We start from the raw sequence: 21,587 nt of genomic DNA, 5'->3' as shown, positions 1-21,587 counted from the left end.
AAAAGGTTAGTGAGTTTATAAAAACTGTGCGGTTTCTTTATTTCTACATTGAAACATAGAAAAGGAAAAAATACGTTTTATAGTTTGAAATCTTTATATTTTTTCACCCAAATCTCAGCAGCTTTAAAGCCACCAAACAAGGCGAGACAGCTACACGAGGTGAAGATCAATGCTTACTGGGTCAGAAATGCCTAAGGTGCTGACTGAACTGTGTTTGTCCACGAGTTGGCCCTGCAGCGACTGGCGACCTGTCCTGAGCTTCTCTGCCATTTAGTCTGAGGCATGACAAGACGGGCTGCAGCCTCGCAGCTCAACAAGAGGAGGCAGGCACAGAAAAGAAATGCTTGGATGGGTCGCCTGGGGCAATTAGTCTGTTACTTCCAGGCCCATTCAACCATTGGATTATGGGTTGCTCTAACCCAAAACACTGCAGCAGGCACTCCAGACTGAGACTGGGCACAAACACTGTTGTCACACTTCAGTGTCGCAAAATGTGAAGCTGCCGTTGCCATGTTGGCCCCATTTAAAGCCATTTCAGTCACTTCGCACTGAGTAGAGTTTTCTCGAACTCCTCGAGGAGGGTGTTAAAGGTGACCATATAGGTTAGGATTGGTCTATCGGCTATACGAAACATGTTCATTTCATTTTTTGCACAGACGCATTCTTAAATAATGATTTTAAGAATGATTTAGTCTGGTCAGTTTTGTCTATTTTGAGCTCCTTTCAGAAGGAGCCTCTGATGCTTTACATCCAAAAAGGTGCTGTTGGCCACGCCCCCCCAACTCAGCCTTTACACTCTGTGAAAATGGCTGCAAACAGATACACTATTATACAACTGTACATTGAAAAGCATTAGTAAAGCCACCTGCACAACCAACAAGAACGCAGCAAGTGGTTTCTGAATGGAGAGTCAACAACACCTGTTTTTTTTTTCCCAGCAGCCATTGTACAATGCATACAGCGGTAAAACCAGCTGATCAGATGTGCTGGAACTCTGTTTGGGTTGCTAGGTGACAGGCTGGACTACGCTGGGGTTGCCAGGTAACGGGTTGGTGGCTGGGGTTGCCAGATGAGAGGCAGTGCCTGATGATCTGTGTCGTTACATTCCAGAGGTTTTTTGAAACGGTTCATTGTCAGACACAAAAAAACATCAACTTATTGCCAAAAACCGGCTGGGTGGTTTTTTAAATGCTTGGGCTGATTTTAGAAGTAGCTCCGAGTCAAATGGAGAACAAAAACATGCAGAATATGAAGTTTGCATAATACATCTCACTCAAAGAAAAAAGTGATACACAAAGTGCTAAATTATTTCATACCCATTCTTCAAACATCTTTCAGGCATCTATTAGTTTGAGAACACGAGGAACCAAGAATTCAGGTTTTTTGGGTTTTATGTGAGGTCAGACTTGGCTAACAGACCTGAACATGGAACTGCCTGAGGTGTTCTGGATTCCTCTCTGAATGTTCTGCCTAAAAGACGTTCCTACTAAGGACTCCCACACGCTCAGCTGTGTTTCACTCTGCAGAGCTCCATGCATAATCAATAAGGGCTCAATGTGGTCACACAAAGTTACTAATAAAGCTTTGCTGGTCCATCGCTGGATGAGGTTTCAACTGTGTGAAAAATGAAAAAGATGTCTCTCTGCCACCATAAAAGATGAAAAACAAACAAAATGCATAGCAACACACTAATGGAAATGTTGTAATAATATAAGTAACTAATAAAGCCTATGGACGCATTTTTAATCCCGACTGGTACCAGGAGCAACGCATATCTCAACGAGGAGGCTCGTAATGTTCAAGCTGTCAGAGTTTATCTCTGGAAAATACACTCTGAGCTAGACTCACAATAAACCTTCACACACACTCAGTCATGCTCAGAGGTGGCCTTGCGCGCGCGCGCACACGCACACACACACACACACACACACATATACACACACACAAACCCTACCATGTTTCCACCCAAGGCAACCGCTGCATTATCTTCTCTCTAATGTAAAATCCACTGAAGCATAATTGAAAACAACTTTAGAGAATTGCCACGTCGAGATAGGAGGATACTGAAGTTGCAGGTGTTTCTGCGAAAGAGCAGGAGGTTGTCAACATGCGAGAACGGGGAGCAATGAAGTGAAGGGGTGGGGGGCAATAAAAATAACACCCTACATGACTGAACACTGTACACTAAAAACTAAAGCTGTCTTCCTTTAAATGTATTAAAAAATGCCGTGTCCGGCCAGGCGCGTGCGTGTTTATGAACGTCAATGTGTTTGTGTGCGATTGTGAAAGAAAAATATAAAAGTAAGCGATGTGTGAAACAAACACTGCAGCCTGCACTAAAACCCAAACTGCTGCTGATACAGAACAATCAGACGATCCTGCAGCATGAAACAAAAAGCAGTTCACAGAACAAACAGTGGAGAGGAAAATAAAAACCTCCAGCCACGTTGCAAACAGACTTCTAGGTTTTTCAGGATTTTATGATTGACCAACACAAGGTAGAGAATATTTTTTTAAGTGCGAGGAAAATGATGCATGGTTTAAATTGTGCACACAAATAAAAATCTGAAGGTTCACCCATGAATTTATCCCTCCTGAGTTGTAATTTTGTCTTTTGAGAATCTCTACAGTCCCAGACACTGACCCGTTGCTTTCAAAGTAGCTCAAGCTCAGACAGATGAAATGAGGAGTCTTCAGTTTTCTAGTCCTCCCACAGAATCTCAGTGGAATTTAACTTTGGACTTTGACTATCTACTTTATATACTTTGGATCAACATTATTAGACTCCTGTTCTTCCAACCCAGAAATGGAATTAGACCAGAGGATATTTATCTAGCAACCCTAGTTTACATACTTTAGATCAACATTAGATTATTTTTCTTCTTTTGCTCTTTCCTTTGGTTTATTTTGTTTGTATTTCCTTTTAATTCCTGTAAAGCACTTTGTATTGCCTTGGTGCTGAAAACGTGCTATATAAATAAAATTACCTTTAGGCTACTCTAACAAATGAATATGCTTTGATCTAAACCAGGGGTGCCCAGGTCCAGTCCTTGAGATCTTCCATCCTGCAACATTTAGCTGCATCCTTCTCCAACATCCTCTGTAGCTCTGGCTGCGTTTAGGGTTGTTGTCCTGCTGGAAAGCAAACTTCCACCTCCGTCTCTGGTGATCTGCAGCCTTCAGCAGGTTTTCCATAACTTCCTTCTTCAACTCTGTAGAGCTTCTCTGTCCCTGCTGCAGAAAAGCTTCCCCACAGGATGATGCTGCCACCTTCATGTTTGGCAGCATGGTGTTCTCTGTGTGTTTAGTTTCCTGCTACACGTTTCATTTACATGTAGATGCTCAGATGAGTATTTGGTCTCGTCTGAGAAGATCACCTCCTTCCATCATGGTTTGTACCAAACAGTGGACGTGACTTCTCATGGCTTTTCGTCTGAGACACTCTTTAATCTAAAAGAAAAATTAAATCTTGTCATAATAAATAAAAACCAAGAACAATTTTCCTTCCACTTCATAAATCTTGAATCAGTGCACTCTGGCAAAATACAGTAAAGTTTATTGTTGACAAAATGTGAGAAGGATCAAGAGGCAGGAATCCTTTGAGAAGCGTTGCATCTTTGCATGATTGATGAAAGCAGCGCTGAGGGAAGATACCTTAAAGGAGCACGCAGATTGAGGCAGAAGTGCTGATATTCAAAGATCGCTCTTAGCAACAACATTTGTTGTGTCTCCATCTCCTCCTGCGTCTCCACTCAGCCTCCGACGTGGGCAGCAAATATCTGTTCCCCCACTCACCGTGCTGCAGAATGCATTCTCTGAAATGAATCTTTAACCGAAGTATAAAACTTTCAAAGTTCCTCCCAGATGTGTTGACTTTTTCATGAGGAGCAGTCGGGCCTTTTAGGTTACAGAGGATAGATCTGCTGTTGACATCCAGCTTGTTTCGACGTCTAAACTCACGACTGATGTTTTCGTTTTTGGTTGTTTTTTTTCTGCCCACTGAGGTGAACCAACATCAGAGCATCAAACATGTTCAGTATGGGGTTTACGTCTCGGTGAGACGGCAGGATTCAGAGGAAGAAATCAGTTTTCATCAGACTGTGAAGAACAACCCGACTTCTGTTCATTATTCATAAGGGGGGTTGCAGGAAACAGCAGTTCAATGGCAAGATAATAACAGAGTATTGTTGGATGGAGTCGGCTTCTGTAGGTGCAGATCTGCGCTTCCACGTCGTCTCCAGAGTGTTGTGAGTGATGATAACTGACAAGTCAGGGTCAGAGAGACGGGAACGTCCAAGAGCTGAGAAAAGACACTTTGGTGACAGTGTCTCTGAAGGTGGAAGATGAAAAATGTCCTCACTTCCTTCAAATTAAAAAAAAAAGTGACTTTGAAAACTGCAGGTGACCTGCAGCTGTATTACTGAATGTTATTTACTGCAGCATTGTCACAATATTTTCAGGGACAATGAGCGTTTTCACAGCTGTCTTTATGTCATCTTGCTACTTTTACAGGATTGACGTCAGATAATGATGTGATTCTGTTGGATCAAGGATCCGTTCTGATTTATTGATACGTATTGGTTTTGGAAACAGAGCAGTGTGTGCCACCCACAATTAGTGATGGGACTCAAATATTTTTTTTTTTATTGAGTTAATTACAAATTAATCCCATTTTAATTGAAAACTATATTGATAAAACAAACATTTTCAATTCAAAAATCCTTTTTGCTGCTAAATCCTTGAATAAAGACATTTGGGCTAAAGAGTACATGCAGTCTGTAGATGCTCACGTTAGCATTGGGGACGTCTGTGCTGCTGCTACATGTTTAGCATTGAGATGTTACTTTAGGTTTAAACAGCTATTGTGTTTTATTCTACCAGGATAAAACACAATAGTTGTTTTTTCCCCTTTGCCCCATGAGCTCATTTTCTGAAACAAAACTGAACCCCAAGTGGCTTTAATGACCATCCATGTCACTTGTGCATCACATTTATGAACAAATCAGAAATGCATAAGTACAAAGCAGAAAGCTTTACAAAATAATTAACTGTGTTAAAAATTTTAACAAGTTAAAATCTATGTAATGAATTAACGAAAAGTAATAGATTAAGTCCCAGCCCTACCAATGATATGTGATCAATACTTAGTTTGCATCTCTCTCTCTGTCTCACCAGGTTGAATTAAATTCAGAATTAGTTTTGTTAAACTTTTTTTTATATATAATTACTTCTCTTTTCCAACAAGAGAAAAAAGCTGTAAACAAAAACATTTTATGATGTGGCCTTCTCTTTTCTATCCACACAGAATAACAATTTTCAGCCCTGCAAAAAGCCCCAACAGGAGAGATTATGTAGTTTTTCCCCCCTTTGTTTACTTTTTATTAATTCACTGTGTAAAATTTGTCCCGGTAATATTTATAACTACACAAGAAGAGAGCTGTTCTGTTGTGACAGGCACAGACCTGAAAAAAGTGACGGTGCCTCAGAGTTTGTAATTACAGAGGTAAGGATTTAAATATGCTGAGGGACTCAGAATAAACGACCTCGGTAATGACAGCCAAGATGATTTATGTAGTGACTCCCTGCAAAAGTGAACTAAATAATTCACACAAAATTAGTTTTCACTACATTTTCTCTGGGTGCTTTCAGTGCGCTGCTGCTGCTTAAAAATTAATGGATGAAATGATTTCAAATTTAAAATACTTTATTAATCCCAGAAGGAAATTAAATGTTGTAAATATGATGCAATTTTCTTCAAATAGTTGTTGTAGATGCTGATGGTTGCAGGCTGGAAGGATCTCCTGTAGCAGTCTGTCTTACAACTGCTCAGAAGACGCTTCTGTTTAGTTGTTTCTCTTCTAGAGTTACTACTAAAAACCTTTTTAGTTTTCTCTGATGTGGACAGTACTCCTGGATCTGTGGGGGTTTGAGAACACAAAGCAGGTACACACCAAAAGCCAGAACCAGTCAGTCGTGGCAGATGGCCGTTCACACTGAGCCAGGTTCTGGTTCTGGTTCTGCTGCAAGTTTCTTCTTGTTAAAGGGGAGTTTTCCTCTCTGCTGTCGCTACATGCATGCTCAGTGTGAGTGATTGTTGCAAAGTCATTGACACAATGCCAGCAAAGGTCTACATGTTTCCATGTGTTCAACCAGGAGGAGTGAATGCAGCAGAGTCTCGACTGATTCAATACGATGGGATTCTTAGACAGAAACCTTTATGGCAGTTTGAATAATTAACTGACATGGATGCAGTTTGATAACTAGGATCAATCAAAATAATAATTATGATTGGACTGAACTGCCTTTTTCAATGCCTTACAGCATGTGTTGTGAATTGGCACCATATAAATAAACTGAATTAAATTGCTACATTTCATGTGTAATTCCTTCACAATGCCAATTACATCTGGCATTGAGAAAAGAATGGTCAGAAAAACGTGGATCATTTGCAACAGATTATGTTACTATAATATGCCAGTTACATGTTTTCCTATATTTTGCTGTTGCTTGGCTGAATATATGAAAAATACCTTGAATAAAAAAGTTGATCAGGAAAAATAATGAGTTTGAATTCAGTGCATAGCTGAGATAATTAGTTAATAGATATCTTCATGTTTAGTGAAGTGTGCTGAAGCATGAACTTTGTGTATTTGCTTTTTCACCCCTGACCAAGTAAACCTGTTTGGATTACGGTACATATTTGTGCTGTGAACAAGGTCGAATGGAGTTAATTAAAACAATGAAGCTGCTTGCAGTAAAACCGAAACAATCGTATAAAGGAGGCTGTAAAGCTCAGAGGAGCATAAAGGTCAAGTCTTTATGTTCTGGTTCGTCTCAATATGTTGATCTGCCGGCTTCAGCAAACCTGTCAGCGCTTCATGCAGATTTATCGGAACTGATGTCTTCCATTTTCATCAGAAATGAAATGTAGCTGTATCGCTCTTTTTTTTTTTCTTTCTTTTGAAAAGTTCTGATGTGCAGAAGGCTGGTGAGGTATGGAGGAAAATACCAAGTCCAATTGCAAAAGGTCGCAGACATCAGGTGGGTCCTCTCTGAGAGAACCGGGCCCTTATTATAAGCACTGACCTGTGAAATATCACATCGGCTGTGAGCATGCTCAGCAAAATGATGCAATTTGAGAGGATGTCACTGTTCACCCACTGGTGACCCGATCTTAGCACAGCAGGAGAGGAGTCTGTCTGCAGCTGGGATACACACACTTACATAAACACACACACATACAACACAGCCACCAACTTTCCCAACCTATTTCTCCAACAGTCCCCTGAGTTTCGGGGACGGAAACCCCAAAACGAAAAGCTTTGTGTTTTTCTGTCTTCAAATATTTACTGCTGTTAAAAGCTTCAAACCAAAGCTTTAAAAATCACAAACAGAAAACAACTGAACATGACCAACAGCTCAGATGAACAGTGAACAGAGGTCCATGTTCACAAGTTAATCTCCCCAGTTAATGATAAGAGTTTTAATCACTTACCATTTTAACGAGCCTAATTCTAGGCTGTTATTCACATCATGAATACTTCACTGCTATTTATCATTAAAACTGTAATTAGGGTTTTAATTAAGCTCAACAACAAATGAGTGGGAGGAGTTTTATTTTTATTCAATTAGCTTTTATTTGTTGAAGGCACAAAAAGCAGAATTCCTCTGGTTCATATCGAAAATATCTGAGAGAAAGTCAAGCTAAAGAACCGACAATTAAATACAGCTTGACAGACTCCTGGCTATTCCCAAAGCATCCTGTGTTTTCCCTGGTGGTTGGTTGTTCCCAAGACCAGCGGTAGGGAGACTGCAGGCATAAGCTTCTGTGGTTGTACTAGGACAGTTTTCACTGTGTGTTTTAATGAATATTAAGGTATATTTTTACTTGAACTATAAAAATTGTCAGTTGAAAGAGATTTTCTAGGGAATCTCAAGTATTCCCTAGTTTGGTAGCGATTCCTAACCTCCACGAATATCAGGGATCCAGGGAACCTGAATCTCTGATGGCAGAAATAGTTTTGAACCAGGACTGAAAAGCAGCCTTACATTTTCAAGCACTGTTGACAGCAAGAGAATCCAGATTTTAGCACAGAGCTAAACTGTCATGTTTTACAGACACGCTTTTCTGTTCACCAAGAAGTTCTGATTGGCAGAAACAAAACTATAGTATGGTCGTAAAATGTCATAGCATTTTCTTTGGGTCTCTATGCTGCCTGTAATCAGAGTTAAACTGGAGCCCTGCGGTGAAGAACCAGGCCTGCATGCTCCAAGTTTGTTGCATGTGCAAAAATGCAATACATAAGTTTCTAGAAAAATGTCATGTTTCCCTTGAACTTGACATTGATTTCACTTCAGTCCAGCAGAGCACCTCTGTGATGTCATGGAACAAGAGATTCATGAATGCACAGCCAACAAATCTGCAGCACCTCATGTCAGAATGAACCAAACCTCAGGAATATTCCTGACACTTTATTCAGTCTGTTACAAAGATTTCAGGCAGTTCTGAAGGCAAAAGGTTCAAATTAAAAAAAGGTTACAATTCAGTACTGGGAGCTAATAATGTGGTTGTTACTGTAAATAAAATTGATTTATTTGTCCTATAGGTGTTTTGGTTTTGTGCAGACAGATGAGGATCTACACTAAAATTTGTTTTTCTTTTACGCAGGTTTTTAATTTGGGATGTGTTCCTGCTTTAATGTACATTTGATCCAAATCCAGTTTGTTTTTCCCATCCATTTTTGATTTCCATTTGTTCAATTTTCCCTCAAGCACAAGAAAACATAAACCTGAGTTCACCCACAAACTTTCCACATCAGTTGTTCAGTAACACAAGAAGGAATAAAAACTTTAGTAAACATAACATAAAGCAAAGAAAACAACTGCTGCATCGACTTGTTTTGCATAAAGAACAAGTATTGGATGTGTCAAAATCCAGCAGTGAAGGAGGGGGGATACATCTTGACTTTGTTGTTGGCATTAATTTGCACTGCGTCTGAATACCTGCAAATGAGTTTTGGACTTGTCATCTTTAATAAATGTTTTCCTCACGCGGAGACAATACTCTGGAGGCCAGATGAGAGAGGCTGAACAACTTTGAAGACAAACTGTTTTGCAGAGTTGATTTATAGTTGGCACAGACTATAAATCCGCCCGCTTCTCCAACGCTTCCACAGTGTGAATACTTTGGAAATTATGCAGAGTCTGACTGATCAGCTTTCATTGTTTAAGGTCAGGATGTTCATTAAATCCGACAGACGGACTGGTAAATACTTTGAGGTGTTGCCACAGCACTGACCTTTGCGAGCAGGCAGCACTGGACGTGCCATTTGGGATGTATTCCTGTTGAAGTGATAAACATTCAACTCAAACGCTCCTCTTCAGACTCTATCGCAGCTGTGATCTCCGTTAGAAGCCTCATTCCTCAAACCGATTCTTTTTCTTTCAATAAAGCAGACTCAAACTTATCATGAAAAAAATATTACTGAGGTTTTCACAAGTCTCTTCAGACGCTGCCAAGTCCAGCCTGGATGTTACAGCTGCTCTCCAATCACTGTAGGTTTGTGGCCGAGTGACAGTGCTGGGAGGGCTGCCAATAATAATGATCTTCAACAGCAGTGATGGTCCCTCCTCTCACACTATGGATTAGTCTCTTCACCTGATTGCATCTTCCCCAAAGAGTTCAGCTGTCATGGTGAATTTAAATCTGACAGCATTGCAGAACTTCAGTCTGTTTACCTTCTGCAGTTAAACAGAACAGATGATTCTGTTGGTTTATTACGGTGAACTTCAGTCAGGCTGTGACGATGCTAAAAATCCAAACTCAATATCAAGAAATATACTCAACACCATATTCGATAACTTGGCAGCAGTTTTTAAAGGAACAGGGTTCTTAAGAGCAAAGAGCTTTCAGCCGAGTCATTTTGGTCAAAACATTTGAATGTGGGAGTTTTAATGTTGGTCAGTAATTACACCTGGTTGTGATGAATTCATTAAATATCAATGAATGATCCGAGTATCGTAAAGGAACCATTTATTGTTAAATGTGCTCAAGTCTTCAGGACATGAAACACTAATCGATATGTTAAAGTATTTCATTTTTACTCAAAACTACAACGACTTTTACGTTGAACGACCTCCTGGACTGATGTTGACCACTTGTCTGTTTCTGTTTTCCAGCATGACAACCAGATGCTCAAATGCATTAGGAGACAAATGACTGTATGAAGCCCGGCGACACTGAATCCCAATGAATGTCATGTTCCAGTTAATCCAACATTCCTCTGAAAAAAAATGTATCCCAGCTCCATCCCATTGACATTGTGGTGAGTTTAATTTTCCCGCAGGCTACATTATGTTCCCTCTCCGCCATCTGTGGTGGTTCTGATGGGGGACATGCCTGTGTTGAGACTATGCAACAGGGACTACAAGGTTCATCAAAGTGGAGAGACTTCAGCTGCTGCACAAAATATGGGATCTTTTGTACTAAAAAGGTTTTGCAGTTTCGTCATGAGAAAAAAGGAAAAACAGATGGGAGTCAAGCTTTGAAAGGATATATTTCATATTCCTGACATGTATGCAGTCATTTTAGAAATGCAGACAGAAGAGTGTTCTGATGAAACAGCCATATCGTTATCCAGAATATTTTAGAATAATTTGTCGACAGCAGAACAGTCCGTCTTCTGTCTATTTCTCAGACTAAAAAGAAACTCAGCCTACTTTGTAGCTCCTCAGACACTAAAACAAAACTCTGTTTTTGCCTGAGGATCATAACTGTTGCACAGACGGTATTTAAATGTCAAAAATAGCCAGCGGTTACTTTGGAAGCTCTTTTCTTTGTGAAGGCATTCCTACAAACTGGGCATAGGACGCAAATCTTAGAGGTGAAACTGTTTCTACACTTTAAAAAGCTGCCATTAACAACATCTCAAAGACAAAAAAAACGCATTGAAGGGAAATTGTTTTTCGCTCTTAAAATGGCAAACCTTATCTGAGATTGATATAATTGTCCTTGAGTTTATTTTTTATTCCTGTGTGGCAAATCTCTTCATAATTTCACTCTTTTGTGCAATTTAAAATCATTTTTAAAGTACTCCCCTCTGGCATTTTCATCTTCTACTGATTGTTATGGTGCTTCACAGTAACATTTCTCTCCGTTTCAGGCACTCCAACATAAAGGTTATGTTCACAAGGCAGAAGGCTCGACTTCAATCTGATAGAGTTATAAAAATATATTAATTCTATGATTCTTGTGGTCAAACAATAGCATGAATCGATTAGTGTCTTTTTAGGGTTTTTGCTCTACATTTCTCACGGCCATGCCAACACTGTCATGTGTTTACAGGCTTCCCAAAGAGAAACAAGCAAATTACTGTTTGTGTTACACAATACAGATCTGAAAATGGGTTAGATGCAGTTTCTATTCATCAGGGATGTGTTATCCCTCCTTCTGATCGTCTGTTTTTCCTCTTTTACAAGCACTCTCTTTGTTTCACAAACTGTGTGTGTGTTTGTGTGTGTGTGTTTATTTTCTCTCCTGCAGGGGGGAAGAAGACGAGTACATCAGATAATATCCCAGAACAAGCACATGGAAAACAGCTTCCTACACCCGAGTGCACCGCCTGGAGGCGGATGACACCAGAACACGGTTTTCCCACGATGGACTGGGAAGGTGAGAACAGAATCACAGCTGAAGATGAATGGGCGAAGAGCAGATATGGATATTTGGCTCAGATTAGGATTAAAGTCCTGCAACTCTGAGCGCATCAACAGGATAGTTTTGCAATCCTGAGTTTAAAATCTGTTGCTTATGGATGTTGACAGCATTCAACAAGTAAAAGACGTGTTGAGTACTCACCTCCAGAGAGTGCTCTCAGTGACGCTGCCGATGTGAAAGTCATAGAGTTTGGTAAGAATAAGGATGACCTGCGGAGAAAAGAAATGTCTGCATTAAAATGGCGTTTTTGAAGAGTTTAAACCAGTCGACCCGCTGCTCTGCAGGTTCAGGTGTGTTCCTGATGCCACACCTGATCTGAACAAGCAGGAGGCTGCCAGGCTTCTGCAGCATTGGCAACATGCTGAGGAGGTAAAGCAACCATTTGAATGTGCTGCAGCAGACACATCTAAAACATGCAGGGCAAAGACCTGAGCACCACTGGTCCGAACAATGTTACGTCAGACTTTTAAGAGGAATCTTAAAGCAAAACGGACACATTTCGCTTTCGATACGAAGCCAGACAGATTATCAGACGTGTCCAACAGAAACAAATGCAGTCTGTTGCAGAGAGAAAGTTCAACCCTTTGGCAACATCTTTCACACTTAGCAGAATAATTCTCTGTCCTCACTTTTCCATCAGACTTCATTGACTGCTGCTTGCCAACAGTTTTTTAATACAACATATAAGTTTAGCCCTACAGCGATCACTGGCAGCATAGGACATCACCACCTTCTCTGCAGGAGGTCAATATGAGTCTCATTTTCAAACATATCAAGTGAAACAAAGCAGAATAAAAAGATATATATTTTTTTCATGGTGATCACAGCCTCTTATGTATAACCATCTTCAAAAATGTTCTGCTATTTTATAACTCATTGCACTTCAAAGGTACTTTTTTATCCCCAAGGGAAATGAAGCTATGGATATGAAGGCAAAAAAATAATATGCAGCTTATTATGAAGTGTCAAAATAATCTGAACTGAACTGTAAGCATATAAATCCCCAGAATTACACAGGTTGACCTTTAGAACTGCTGACTGCTGCATTTTACCTTTAGTTAAAGTAAGATAATGAAGTCACTGAGGTGCTGACATATCTAAGGAAACAGAAACAGGACAAAATGACAGTATCTACTCAGATGGGATTTTTTAGTTATTTGTAATATTTGAGCTAGCTGAATTAAAAATGGTATTCGTTACAACAAGCTAGAAACACTTTTGAACAAAACAAATGAGCAGGAGGCCTAATCAGGATCTAACTGAGTGTGAAACACGATTTCATTTTGGACCAAGTCAAGATCATGAATGTCCTCAAGGGGCCAGCTGTGGAAGAATCTATCGAAAAGAAAAACCTGCTAATTGGTCAAATTTGACTGGGTTCCATTTGTTCTTCTTTTCACACTGATGTCATTTGGTCCAATACAAATACATCAACTCATATTGTTTAAGCACACAACTGTTATCTTAAAGTTAAATGTATGTTTCTCTCTGGAATCTAGAGGGTCACATAAAAAGTTATGGCGGGCCGGATTTGGCACCTGTGATCGAAACAAAGATCCGTTTATAGCGCTGAAAGTCTAAATCACTTTTGTAGGCTGTAGTTAAGTTTGCTGCTAGAAGCCCAGGTGAAGGGCGTTCAGGTAGAGAATCACACTGCCCGGATCTCAGCCCACATGCAGAAAGAAACACCAGGACAAAAAATATCATTCTTCCACCAACCATATTTAGTAGTGTTCAATTTTACAGTGTTAGTGGAATAAAGCAGATCCAAACTACACAAACACGACCAACAGAAAAAATGAGCAACAAAAACCTTTATAGAAATGTAGTAAAGTAAAAAGTATGATTTTTAGTGTTTTTCCTCAAAAAATATTCTACTCAAGTAAAGTGCAAATTCTGAAACAGGTCCACTTCAATAGGTGTCAGCACGGTTTCCTCCAGATGTCTTCAAAAATAAAATCAGCAAAGTTTGTCTTTCTGGGTTTATGGGCAGGACAAAAAACAAAAACAAAGCAAAGTATTATTCTGCACTGAAAATGTCTTGTAAAAAGCAAAAAACAGGATTTTTATGTTTGGGAGTAGATCAAATTAACTGTTAAGAAATATAAAGCAGTTTATCTGAGTGTTGCATACTAGAAACCATTTCCTGCAGCACTCACTGACAGCGCCATAACAATAACACCCTCATAACCATAAACACTGATGCTGCAGTCAATTCCTTAAACAAAGACACTGCTGGGGGCTGTTTCTGTCTTAATGACTTCAAACAGTTGTTAAACTGGACAGTTTAGAGAAAAATATTTCAAGCCAATAAAAAAACTATTTAAATTTAATGACTTTATAATTTTATAGGTGCTATTTAATGATGGGAACGTAACTTTTGCTGTCTTGGGTAAGTAAACTGTGGATTCTGGTCACAGTTTTCTATGAAGCATTAAAAGTTTGACATGTTTTAATAATGTCCATACAGCAGCAACACATTACAGAACTGCCTTTTACAGAGGCCAAACTGAAGGGTTTTTTTTTTCTTAAGAAAAATTGTCTTTTTAAACCTGTCAAGACATGAAAAGCCGTGCTAAATTATTCACACCACTAAACCTTTTCACATCTTTTCACTATAAAAGCCCAATTTATTCAGTGTATTTTACTGGTATTTTATGAGCTAGAAGACCAAGAGCCAAAGTTTTAAACTGTGCTTACATGGAAGAAATAAATCTAGAAATAGTGGTGAGCATTGTTTTAAAACCTTGATGTGAATACCTTTTTGACCAACTTTTGTCATGTTTGTCCTGAATTTAGCTCAGTTTGGAGCAGTTGGACAATGTGAGCTGGAGAGTGACAGACAGCTGCATCCTGTGTGCACAAAGGAGCGTCATCTCAGGTCCTTCCTGCTAGCAGCCGTTAGACCCCAGAATCATCACTGTCCCAACAAACTCATTAAGGTTTACTGATATTTATAGTTTTTGTAGATTGCTGCTGCCTTCTTTGCAGAAAGATCTCATACATTTTTAAGATTTTCCTACTCAGTTGCACATTTCTTTCAAAACAAGGTAAGCTATTGCAGCAACTACACAGTAATATTTTTATCATGTTGTAAATTTGCTGCTCAGTTTCTTTTCTTTTATTCTCTACTTTGAATCTGAATACTTACATTTACCTTTAACTTGCTGCCCCTCAATTTTCCTGAAGAGGGAAAATAAATGATATTTTTCTCTGCATTCATACAACATGAGGTTGCAACTCCCAGGTTTCACCACGGGGACGATGCTTTCTGGGCTCTCTGTAGTACAAGTGATCCTCCTCTGTTAGTTTTGGTTGTGTGCCAAAAAAAATTATTTTAGTCTAATCTGACCAGAGCACCTCAGTTTCTTCTTATGGATTTCATTTAACAATAGCATTTTCTGTGAGATGCTTAAAATTTTTGATACTGAATCACTAAAGTCCAACAGGCCGCAGAGTCGGGCCTCAGACACAAAAAACAATTCTTCAACATGTCTGATATACCTGGATAAATGCTGAAACATCAACATACTATGTGTGGAATTATATATTTACATTTTCTCTCTAATGGCAAAATTTGAAATGTAGCAGTGAGCAAGTTTCTATAAAGCTTGACACTGCAGTTAATAGTCTTTTATTGCAGTTTTCCCCCCCAAAAAAGCAGCATAATTACTGCCTACAACAAAATACATTCTATAGTGAATCAAATTTTGTTCCAACAGCAGTTAGAAAAACACTACAAGGTACAGAGTGATAAATTAGCATGTTGGGATGCTGTGTTGTGCATAATTAATTCAGTGTGTCCCGTTCAGTGTTGAAACTTTGAGTTTTTTTCGTCTTTTTTTCTTGATGCAGCATTCTGCCATCCTCGCCCCTGTGGAAAAGTCTCATCCAACAGACTGCTCACAGCTTCCGTCTTTTAAAGAGAGAGAGAGATAATCAGCAGGCGGGGCGCTTTGATAAGGACTGTGCACATCCTCAGAGCAAATCACAAGACATGAAGGTTGTGAGGATCAGCGGTCAGCTGTGATCGTCCACTCCAAAGTGCAAGATCACAAATCTGCTCCACAGGGATGAAGGGAGATGGGAGGGGATAAAATCAACTGCCACTGAAAATAAGCCTGTTTAACAACTTCAAACATCTGATAACTTCAGTTTTTATTCACCTCAAGATTTGGAAAAATAAAAGAAAACTATTAGGTTAAGTTTTATTTTTGCTTTTGAAATTTAGAGGCATGCTTCAGATTTTTGAAGAAGAGTTTTGAGCCGTGGTTAGCACAGCAGTTCTACACACTTTACATGTAAAACAGCATCTAAAGCAGAGTGACTCTCGCGTTGATTGAACAATGGCTGCAAGGATTGCTATGAAGTTTGTGAAACTGGAGTTGAGGAAACCTCAAGTGGCGTTCACACAAAAAATCTGTGGCGCCATATTTTATGCACAAGTCGGCGTGTATAAAAATGAACTTTGCGTCAAAGTTTGCGTAAATATACGCACAGTTTTTCCCTGGAGTGAAAATGTGCGGCAGCCACGCAAACCTTTTCTACTTTGCAACCTCTAATTTTGCAAAGTCGAGGTTGCAAACCAAACCAGTATGGACCCAACGTTTATAACGGACGGACGTTTTCAGCAATGTGTCGCTTACAGAACAACTTGATCTGACGCGTCAACTAGATTTTGCAGAATTACATGTTGTTCATAGCTGTAAAGGAAGAAATGCAATTCTGATGGATGTAAATGTTCACTACATCAAAATCTATTTGTCAAATGTGTTTCCATTTCCCCTTTGGCAGATTAATGTCAAGAAAAGCCAAAAGCCAACTCACAAGAAAAGTTTTTAGCAAAATTGAGAAGGTTTTTCAAATGTTGTTGTTTCTATCAAACTTTTCCAAATAGCATTTAAAAAACATCCTGATGGAAACATTGTTACAGATCATGGTGTAGGTCAGTTCTTCATTACGTGATTAATAATGGAAGGTTTTGTGAAAGTGACATTGGAGAATTCAAACTTCTTTCCCCTCTGATATTAGTCAAAATTGCTACTTGAGTTATTTGATGCACGTAGGACTAACTGCTCATCTCCCAAAAATTAAACATGGATTAATATGAACTATACCCTTAAGACTTTAGACTTTCATTAAACAATTTAGATTTCTGTACCAAGTTCTGTCAAATATTGTCATTTTTATAAATTTTGTTTCACAAATTATGTTAGATTCAGTTTGTGTCTGAACAGCTGGATCTTTCGTTTTCTTAATTTCCCTTTTCTTTGGAATAGTCTTGTGCCTTTTAAACAAAGCTTTAGTCATTTAGCCAAGAAACTCCAGATCCTGTGACAGACGGCAGTAATCATGCTAAACGCGACCAAAATAAAACTCCAGAGCCACCAGTGCCTTGGCATCCTTAGCCTCACGCCCCGGTAATGTTCGGAGGCTCACAGAATGCCAGGACATTTTCACCTCCTGCTAAGTCTCGATTCTTTGCCCTCTGAACCAGAACCCTGGACAGTACTTGTGGATGAGGATGGACCACATGCCAGAGGGTCCGTTCAACTGAGAGCATGAACATATGGTTCATACAAAGAAAGCCTGCACTGCCAGAGAAAGGCCAATGAAAAGGCTCTTTTGCCATGTGGCTGCAAAATATTCTAAAAAACTGAGTAACTTCATGTCCAGTTGTACTTTGATAAAGTCCACTTTTTGTTCACTGCAGTGAAACTATGTATGCGGTCATGTAACCTCCTCCTTCCTTGGATTTGGGCTGTCAGAGATGCTTCTGCTTGGAGGGAGGTGAAACACCGACGCGCATCCTCTCATCCCATTATGACAGTTTGAATTTGAAATTTACATTAGACGCCACGCAGAAACAAAATGATTCTTCAAAAGATCTTCCAGGAAGGATGGAAATTTGTCCACTTTTTGTTCAGTACAAAGGAAGTTAATTTTCAATTAAAAACAGTGTTGTAATTCATAACGTTAAATGTCATCTTATGAGAATTCATGTGCTGGTTCATAGCTCAATCCAATTCAATAGCAAAAATACTGTACTTCAAAAACAAATGAAATGATGTCATCTAAATGTCTTCAGTCATTCGGGATGCAAGACTGACTCCAGTAACAGTCAGTCTTGCAACAAATCTGAAGAAGCCTCTGACTGAAGACAGTTGCTGAGGACAATCATGACGTAACAGCTCAATATCCAGAAACGGAGATCATATTCCGTACACGTCCTGGATGACACCCTCAGTTGTTTTCTAGCTCTGCTAATCCAGCTCATTTGCATTTGCCACTCTTCTTTAAATCTCCATCTGGCTCTATGGTTAGAAAGGCGGACAGAGAAAAGTTGGATCCATTTCTTCCATGGATCTTATCCCCAGAGGAAGGAATGGTTTGAGCTTCTTCCTTCTCTCTCTGCGTTTTTTTCCTGCTTTGCAACTTGTTTTTCTACTCCTCTGGGATTTGGGGTCATAGTTAAGGCATTAATTTGACCTTTAATCAGATGCTCCTGGTTGTAAAAGCAATACCTTGTTGCCACGGTTGCATATCATAACTGTCCAAAAGTGAAAACTGGTATAGAAGGACAAACCTCAAGCAACACCAGACCAGGCGTCTGTATCTCAAGCACACTCTGTATTTGAATCCCCTCTTGACTTGCAATTATTGAATCAAAATGCCAGCCACACTGTACTTGCCTGGTTGCCTAGACAATTAACCAGGAGTGTGGAAAACATATTACAACCATGACTAAATGTTCCATCTACTACATGACCAAGTCAAAGTGTCATACGCGATTTTAGAAATTGTTTCATGTCATCACAAATTAATCAGTCTTAATGACATTTTTTGAAAGAAAAAAAAAAAAAAGACCGGCTCATCTCTTTGTGAGGCAAAAGTTTAATTAGAACGATGACCTGAAGAGGTGCTGCTGCTGAAGTCAGGTATTAGCACAGCCCCACAGAAAGGCTGTTAAATTAAACCGAGCCAGATCAAAAGTGGCAGTACATTCATGCTGAATGAGAGCTCAGTTAATACACCGCTGATGAGCACTTTTTAGGTGTCTATATAAATATACATCAAAGTTTGTAATAGAGAATACAATCATTAACAAAGCACTTAAATACACACTCACAGAAACTCAATGTCAGTGATAAAGACAGGAGAGGGTTTGAGTGACTGACTTCCAACATGGCTGTTGGTGTCGGACACAAAATGGTCAAAAAATGAGAAAATACTTTAGTGAGTGGTAGTTGTGTGGATACATGCATCTTGCTCATATCAGGGCTCAGAAGACAGACATTGGTCAAGCTGGTCAGATGGAGACCACTTCAACTGATTCCTTTCAACGTGAAGGAGCAGGAGCTCGACTTCAAGTCTCTGCTAGAACGTTCCTGACAGAGTTTCCTAAACTGAACCCTTCACAGGGAAGCTAATTCCTTCATAGAGAAGTAGTTTCCTCCAAAGGAAGTTAATCTTAGCCGTTTGTATTCAAATGAGCCAAATCTCATGACCCTAGGTAACAGCTGGAGGGCATCCAGACTGGTTAATAAACAGAACTTGTCATGCTGTTCCTGCCATGGTTCCTGCTGCTCTCCAGCTCCTCCCGCTCCTGTTGGCTGTCTGATTGCTTCCACCTGTCCTATATCAACCATCTCAGCGTGAGATGATTTGTGGCCCCAATTTCCGCCTCAGATTTTGGATCTGTTCCACCCATTCTGACCCGGACCGTTTGACCTACCACTGGGCTCTAGATTACAAACAAATCCCTTTACCTATGGTGAGACCCAATCATTGGATCAGCGCGTGTGAACTCACCCACTCCACTACTGGAGTTTTGAGACTCTGTGACATCATCATCACTGGTTTCCAACATATAGAGGTTTTCCCTCCATCCAACCCTGAGGGCGAAGAAGTCGCTGAAACAGACAACACCCAATCCTCAGTTACATTAGAGGATCCAAGTTAATCAAGGTCTCCAAACAGGCCTTTCCATTTCCTGTTTACACAATACCTATTTGCATTTTTCACTGCACGATCTGTTCCAGAAGTAAAATCATCTGTACCATCAGCCAAGCTGCACATGTTAAAAGAAATGCTTCCAGACAGGATTTTTTTTCTTTTTGTCTGTCATTGTAATCATAAAAATAGTATATGACTGAAAGAGAATCACAAGAAATAAAGACAAAAATTGTTCAGCTGCATTTAACAACACTGCTTATTAAAAAAAATGTACCACTGTACAATAATAAAACATGAGGAAAGAGTAAAATCAGTGTTTGCCAACTGTACATCTCACTTTACAGATGTACAGTTAAAGACAACCTGGAAGTATTACTTCAGCACATCAGTAAAAGCACCAATGGTGCAGATCCTGCTTCCGGAACAGATCAAGCAGTGCGACACCTTTCACTTTGCCATTTACTCACCAATCTGCTCTCCAGCTTGTACACTCTGGTTTACTGCAAATACAATCAGCTAAACCTCTCCTAGGCTGTGGCACTTGTTCTGGGTTCAAACCATACAATGCTCATAACACAGCCTGTCCATCTCCTGCTCCATCCTACCGTTGCTCATGAACACAACGCCACAATATTATATAACTGAGCTCTAAGTTAGGAAATAATGCTGAATCAGTGCTTTAAAGAATTATGGCAGTTGGGCAAATTAAATTTATGCCTGGCAAAGTGTAGTGTAGCCAATAAATGAATATTTGAACAGCATGTAGTATCTTTAGAATTACTAAAATATCCCATAAAGGTTCAACAAATTCATAAGCTGTGGATTGTTTAAACTGCTCTTTCTTTAACACCTTGTTTTGAGCTTCAATGGGTTTTAAGACATGTATGTAACAAACAAAAAGCTCTTTTTGCTTATTTTTTTAATTGCTAAATGTCACTGCAGTCTACTAACAATAGAACAACTGCCTGAAAAGAAGCTTTTAGTTGTCTGCAAACACCAAGACAGTCAACAGGAAAATGACAGCTGGAACTGATCGTTATCTGGAAGTGATTAAGCTTCCCCACCTCCCTGTAGCATGTCAACCGAGGAGCAATTACTTTATCAAATGGTGAGAGCTGTTTATGTGAGACGTTGTCAACTGGCAGCAACAAAGACACCCGCTGACAGCAAGACAATCTGAGAAACAGTCTATGGGTTTTGCTATGTGGCCTGGCTCAATAGAAAACAAAGGCTTTTGTTGACCTGTTGGTAAGTGGATAAAAACATAACTACACAAATCTTAAAATGAAGAATTCAAATTACATAAAAAGTAAGTGAAAGTATTGAAATTCAGAGCTAAACTCATGTTTCTTGCCTTGATTGCACAGCCAGCTGAATCAACAGACCTGTACTTAATCCACCTCTTCAGATGGTCTTCAAACCTTCTCTTCTCTTTCCCACAAACACTGCAATACTGTATGTTTTAGAGGCATCCAGAAACTATGGGTATTGAAACTGGAATATTAGAACCCACTTATAGAAAACTCTCCTGTGTGCACCATGTTAATATCTCACTCTCTGCTCCACGCTGTGCAGTGAAGGGTGATACGTCTGGCATTTGCATCAAAGGTGCATGAACAGCATCCAGATGCATTATTATGCACATATAAATACACACTACAAAGACAAAAAGACTCAGCTAGCCTTGGGACATGAGTGCTTCTTATCTAGCATCGCATAGTCACAGCTACAGGAAACGAAAAAGGCCAAGGTTTCAGTCAGACATCAGCCCTCGGAGTGTTTCACTCTTAACTAGTACAAGCACAGATTAAACACATGTAAATTTAAAATGAAGGTCAATTAAACATAAAGTAGAGTATGTTTTTTAAGACACCAAGGCTGAGTCATGGAGGGGTTTACTGTACTCTGCCCTCCT

General features: G+C 39.6%; 1 protein-coding gene across 3 annotated transcripts in view; it reads right to left on the bottom strand.

Annotated features, from left to right (window-relative positions):
• The window catches only part of sorcs3a (sortilin related VPS10 domain containing receptor 3a), a 222,596-nt gene that overhangs the window by 107,504 nt on the left and 93,505 nt on the right, over positions 1 to 21,587 (bottom strand). For 2 of the 3 annotated variants that reach the window (XM_008422187.2, XM_008422206.2), the window contains exon 2: positions 11,858 to 11,925. In XM_008422187.2, the coding sequence (XP_008420409.1) occupies positions 11,858 to 11,925 (68 nt within the window). Of the gene's footprint in view, positions 1 to 11,857; positions 11,926 to 19,528; positions 19,630 to 21,587 lie in introns of all 3 variants that reach the window. The other variant, XM_008422199.2, reaches the window with a different exon arrangement.

Source organism: Poecilia reticulata, linkage group LG1 (genome assembly GCF_000633615.1).
Source record: "Poecilia reticulata strain Guanapo linkage group LG1, Guppy_female_1.0+MT, whole genome shotgun sequence".
Classification (NCBI taxonomy): Eukaryota; Metazoa; Chordata; class Actinopteri; order Cyprinodontiformes; family Poeciliidae; genus Poecilia; species Poecilia reticulata.
The sequence above is the reverse complement of the archived record's forward strand: the minus strand, read 5'-3'. Positions and strand labels throughout refer to the sequence as shown.